Source organism: Austrofundulus limnaeus, unplaced genomic scaffold, assembly GCF_001266775.1.
Source record: "Austrofundulus limnaeus strain Quisiro unplaced genomic scaffold, Austrofundulus_limnaeus-1.0 Scaffold76, whole genome shotgun sequence".
NCBI lineage: Eukaryota > Metazoa > Chordata > Actinopteri > Cyprinodontiformes > Rivulidae > Austrofundulus > Austrofundulus limnaeus.
The window spans coordinates 1322839-1329190 of NW_013952478.1; the positions used below are offsets into that span (position 1 = coordinate 1322839).

Genomic DNA, 6352 nt, shown 5'->3' on the forward strand with positions numbered 1-6352 from the left:
ACACACACACACACACACACACACACACACACACACACACACACACACATACATACACAGATGTACAAGTTCAGTCTGGGTTATCGGTAATTAAACAGCGATTCTCAAGTCCCCTGAGCAGAGAAATGAGGTTTCGCGGAAGCACAGGAGCAGGCTGCCCATTCTGTTTATTATCCTGAGTAAGCAAACTCACCTCTGCAGCTGGAGAGCATCATCAGTAACATGCTTGTAGTCTCTCTGGAGGTTCTTCAGCTGATCCTGGAGAAGTGAGACAAYGAGGACAAACAGTCAAGCAACCAGAAAGACAAAATCTGTTGGCTCTAATTCTGAAGACGACAGGAGACCCCCTTGCAGCTCACTTGTGTGCAGGTATGAATGGATGTGTGAAAGATTTACATCAGCCTTGCTGAGCTAAGAGTCCCTGAAGGAAGTGGATTGGCAGCTTTGGCTCAGCTAGATGTTTATTCGAGAAGTTGGCGAAGTAAGCTTTGAAAGGACCTGATTAAATCTGCTGCCTTAACATTTTTTTCCCCCCTGCAATCAGCCCAAAGGCAAAGCAGATAAGATCCAGGAGGGCATCATTCATGTAGCTACACCACCACCGTACAGATGCAGCAGCAGACAGTTTGAAGGCAGAGCTATAAAACTTTATGCTTTTAGGGAAATGACTTTTAGCTCGCCTCTTCTCTCCTCTCCTTGCAAGCTGCTCGTCTCCCCTTGGCTCCATTCGTGTGTTTTAATAGCGCCGTGTAATGAGGACAGGCCTGCCTCTACATAATTGAGCAGACTAATTCAATTACAAAGGAGCAGCAAAGTTTAAGTGGAGCAGTTCCTCCTGATGAGCCAAGAGGGTCACATCAGGGCGCCGGGCATCAACCAGCTTCACCATAGAGAACTTCTGTGTTTACACTCAAACTCCTAATTAGAACTGTGTAACCATCTAATAAAAGGACAMAAGCTGCATGTGGCTTAAAGGGATAGTTCAAATCTTTTGAAATGGGATTATGTGGAAAGGCTACAAACAATTAATAGTATTATTAATCTGTAGTAGACGGGTCTTTGAACATCATTTGGTATTAAAAGTTTAATTTTGGCCCAATTGACAAAGTAACAACCAAGACCAAAGCACCATTCAACATCTAACAAGTAATATACTATTTGTTTTTAAATTTTCTAAAGAAAACCATTTTAAAATCATATTTTTATTGCCTATGCAAAGTATTTGCCTTCTTAGATATTTTATGCTTTTATTGCTGTCAGAAATCAGTCATGAACAATTTAAATTAGTCTTTTTTTTGCAAAAAAAACAACAACAAAAAAAAAAAACAAAACAAAACAAAACAGAAAAATAAACCTTCAATGACAAATTGAAATCCAATTTTTACAGAGAAGAACTAAATATGTAATGTAAAATAAGTGCCAACATAAATATTCACCTGCTTGAAAGTGGCTGTCCTAATTCAGGTCAGAGGACAGATTATTGAAAAGTACAGGTCTGGGATGGATACAAAAGGATTTCAGGACCCTAAACAGTCCCAGGAGCTGTGTTAAATTCRTCAACAAGAAATGTGGAAAACTCCATGGTCAAATGCTTCTCAGCAGCTGGCCCTAGTCGAGATTTAATTAGTTTTCTTCAACAGTATCTAGTTTCAGTGTGGCAAGCACTGCTGCTTTTCTCATTAATCTGCCTCCCAGAAGGAACAAGCAGCTCGTTAGACAAAATCAACAACTGACGAGTGATCAATGATTGTTTTATAGAGATGTTTTTCTTTTCATCTTTTGTTGTGTTTTTTTTTTGTTTTCCAACCTTGCAATTCATCTTTAAATGAAAAGAGGACTGGGTGAAAGCAGAACAGTGCCTGAACTTTGGATTTTGTACGACCTTAATTTTGCTGTTCAGAGTCGGTGTCACCTCAACCTTTCCAAATCCACCTTAATGCTTTCTCTGACAGGGTTCTTTCTCCTTTGCTGTCCATCAGTGTCTCTCATACGTACACATACACACCACCATAAACCCTCTTTAAATGAGCCTTCTGGGAATATTGACAGAGACACACAGAATGGACGATACAAGAGAGTGAAAATGGGTGAAATAGACAGAAGACGTATAAAATAAAATAAATTAGAGTCAGAAATTTGTGGAAAAAAGTTATGTGGAGGATAAGACAACAGCCAAAGCTGAGCAAGTGAGAAGGATGGTGAAAAATGGCAAAAACAAATGAGGAGAGAAGGAGTGTGTGTCTCTGTGTGTGTGTGTGTGTGTGTGTGTGTGTGTGTGTGTGTGTGTGTGTGTGTGTGTGTGTGTGTGTGTGTGTGTGTGTGCGCTTGTAGGTGGTCCGGCTGGGTTGTGTTGACGTGGCCCAGTATTATGAAACAATAAAATTTAGACAGCTGATTCATATCTGAGCGTAAAGGCCAGAGTTTTGTTAGGTTCCCTTTTAATGAAACCCATAATTCTGACTCCCTCTGTGGCTGTTGCCATGGAGCGGAAAGATCGATCACGAAGAGAGATATCCAAGTTACACTGTCAGAGAGCATTTACACGTTTGGGGCGTTGCGTGTCAATCAAGGCCTTCTGTTCTTTTCCTGTTAAAAATAAATAAAAATGCACCGATATAGAGGCATGGTCTGATACGCTCGCACATATCAGGCAGAGAAATCCAGCAAGCTTATGTCAGAGAGCGATGTTATAGCCACAAAGGTTAGAAATCCAATCACTTTAGAGATGGTTGCTGCGTCGTGGTGTCTCAGGAAAATATGACTCCATCACTTGGAAGCGCTTGTGTTTGTGCATGTGTGTGTTAAGATGGCAATGCTGGCTCGACACAAATGAAATCGCTAGAAATTCAAACAGGCAGGAGCCTCCTGGCCCTGCAAACACATTACTGTGAAGAAATATTACCAAAAAGGAGGGGAAATGGACAGAAACTGACAGTGTGTGAAGATGGATGGGGCATATAGCACATGCTGGACTTTAGTGGTTTATCAAACTAAAAAAACAAACAAAAACCACATGAATTGAATAATATGGGAGGAAAACTGAGCGTGCCTCTAATACAAAAAGAGCAGATCTACAGCATCAGCACATTCAACCGGTGAACTAACATCTGCTCTTCATCTTCCGCTCCTGTCTGCTGCTCTCGTCTCCCTTGACCTTAGGGTCTTAATGCACTCATACTCCTCTTTCTCTCTGTGATGATCATCTGCCCTTGTCAGCAGGTTGAAGTCACTGAGCTAAGCATTTCTCAGCCATCCCAAAGGATCTCAAACCCAACCACTGCCCAGGATGTGTAAACAATTCCTGATGACTTCATCTGCAACCTTTACGGCCTCCCCACTCGTTGGCTGCTGCAGGAGACACGCTACCTGACATTTCCGAAGCACATATGCATTTCTGCTGCTTGCAGTTCTGAATTTGCTTCACTCAAACCTGACCTTCCCATTATCCATAAGAATCCAAATCAAACAGCGTCCTACAGCAGCTGCAGAGCAGACAAGTACCACCTAAGCGTGCTTCTTTTCACCACTCTCCCAGCCGTCGCTCAGATTTAACCTGCCTGTTGACTTCAGACTCAGAGATTATCAGGGAAGTGTACATAGACTTGCCATTTAGACTGCAGGCTGCGGATGAATTGTCAGTATTGAATAATAATGAGAACAACAGACGCTGCAGAGAAAATCCAGAGGATTTAGTGTGGCTCTGCTAAATGAGAGATGGAGAGTCGAGCTGAATGACAATGGCTGTTATATTTGTTTCCAGTCTCAGTGTGCTTTTCAATGTAATAAAGTGTCTCTGTGTGCATGGAGGCAAAACCCTCATCTTTCTGTATTCACTATTCGCAAGAAACTGGCTTTGGCTTTGGAAATATAAAAAAAAACTAAATAAATCAACAGTGATTTGCTGCCCTCTTCTGGCCTGGGGAGGGATACAAGAACAGGTATAGCAGGTATTCTACAGGCCTCCAAGGAGAAATGATGTCTTAACACAAGTTGAATAAAACTGACTGAAAATCAGTTTCATGTGTTTAAAACCAATGCAGACYAAGTATCTGACTTAGACTTTTACAACACTTGACACATGACTCTGTTAGGAGATCTTCCTCCCCAACTGTCTGAGCACCATCACACTCATCCTCAGACACACAACCGCCACGCACAAYGCCACTCACTGCGACACGCTGTCATGTCATCTGCATGCCGGATGTTTTGTAATGGAGAATATGTTAGATACGAGGATGACTTACTGGGGTGCTGCCATCTGACAGCGTCATCATGCTGATGGACATGCTCATCTTGTCCGAGGAGGAGAGAGATGGCGGGGAGGGGCTCCGTTTCTCCACTTCCTGTCTTTGCAGAAAGTCACGCCAAGCCCGCTGAATTCTGCGTGAGGAGACGAGGACACAGCAAGAAGCATGAATTTCTGGAAAATGAGTTCATCTTGGGTTAAAGGGGATATTTTCTCCATACTTGTTAATATTTTCTAATAGATCTAAATCCAAGCCAGCCTCACCTGTTAATGCTGTTAGACAGCTTTAAGCAGTGACTTTTCAAATTTAATAAATATAAAAGAATATATTTAATTTAAAGGAATTTAAAGAGACAGCCTCAAAATGGGTTCAGAAAAGTGGGGCTTGTGGAGTTACAATAAGGAGAARTTTGACCCTTAATGAATGATTTAAATGTGAAAAAGAAGGATTTAAAAGCAGGATATAGCTACTTAAAAAATAATGATTTTAATCTCCAGCTTGGCAACTATAGAATCAGAATGAACATAATAATCTGACAAATTATGGATAATAAAAGTTTTTTGTTATGTTATAGATTTAACAAATTTTGTAATCCTCTTAAGCTACAGATACAGTCTATACTCACATCAACACCTTGGTCTCAATAGGTGGCAGGTTTATGTTGATGCTGTTGTCTAGGTTCATTGTCAGCTGATTGCTGGGCAGGAGAGACGACAGGAAGGATTAGAGGACACTCAGAGGACACACACACACACACACACACACACACACACACACNGTGTGTGTGTGTGTGTGTGTGTGTGTGTGTGTGTGTGTGTGTGTGTGTTGATCATTTTATCTAAACTCTGTACACACAGCCGTTAAGAATACGTTTGACAGGGCTGACAAGCAAGAAGGGTGGGGGTGGCGGGTGAGTCGGGACCCGTTAAGAGATATTTACAACACRCACATCTTGGGGAAGGCCAGATCCATCTGATCCCGTCATCCTATACCGGCCACGCTGATGAAAGATACCGAGCTCTGCGTTTTAGCCCGTAGCTACTCAGAAAGCACACTTAGTTCAAACTTCAGGCATGGAAAATTAAAATTTTAAATCTACATATTCACGAGATTTTATGTTTATATTAAGATTGTTTAAGTATAGCTGTTTGCCAGGGCTGGTGTGAAAATATAAGACCCAAACATATGCTTTTACATTATATAAGCAAAATCCATATATAACCACTTTGCAGCTTTCTTGCAACATCAGTATAAACACAGAACCCATTTCCATTGCTTAAAAGTTGTATTTTTTAATGAAAAACACACAGACCCTCTTGCTTATTTGTAAATTAAAAAGTCCTATAACTAAATGATGATACTGATTTTTAAACTTTTGTATTTTTTAATACTTTTTTTTATCAGCTGCTCCTATAGGTCCCCTAAAACCAGATTCAAACTCAGGGCGGGGGGTGGGGTGGGGGGTGTCTTTTGCTGCAGCAGCTCCTAAACTATGGAACGAGATGTCCCTCAAACTCAGTTAGGCCTTTTCACTGGCTGTCTTTAAAACTTCTAAAAACCCACTTGTTTCTTTGGCTGTTGACACATTATAAGGGGGTGTTTTCCATTTTATTCTGATTTTATTCTTCATAGACGTTTTTGTAGATTTTATTGTTTATTTTATTGTTTAATTATATCTTAGGCGTTCTAATTTTCATTTACTGGTTTTATCTCACTTGTGTTGTCCATAAAGTGCTTTAAATAACTAAAGTTAGACTTTATAAATATTTTCCCTAAAAATGCATTAAGTTTTCTTCAGTTCCTTCAGAAGCAATGGGCCACATGCAAGAACGTTCGTACGCACAGATTTGCTCTTAAGTTGTGCGTACGAGTGATTTAGGATAATTTGTGGCATTCACCAATGTTTTCGTATTCTAAGAATTTTTTCAGATATGAACAAAATTTACGAGTGGTCCAGACCTGTCGTATATTTTACGAGCAGTCAGTCTGCTGTTATCCAAACGGGTTTTCCTCCCTAATAACTTTATACAGTATTTCATTAGTTTGAAGATAATTTGAGTTGAAAATAAATTACACTCCATAATTATGTTGACAATAAGTAATTC

At 40.4% G+C, this 6352-nt stretch overlaps 1 protein-coding gene across 1 annotated transcript in view; it reads right to left on the reverse strand.

Annotated features, from left to right (window-relative positions):
• schip1 (schwannomin interacting protein 1) overlaps nt 1-4946 on the reverse strand; it is a 172494-nt gene extending 167548 nt beyond the window's left edge. Inside the window, exons 1-2 of the mRNA XM_014011075.1 lie at nt 4873-4946; nt 4245-4380 (exon numbers count right to left, since the gene is read on the reverse strand). Coding sequence (XP_013866529.1) covers nt 4245-4380; nt 4873-4931 — 195 coding nt within the window. The 5' untranslated portion in view covers nt 4932-4946. The remainder of the gene's footprint in view (nt 1-4244; nt 4381-4872) is intronic.
• Nucleotides 4947-6352: the final 1406 nt, after the last annotated feature.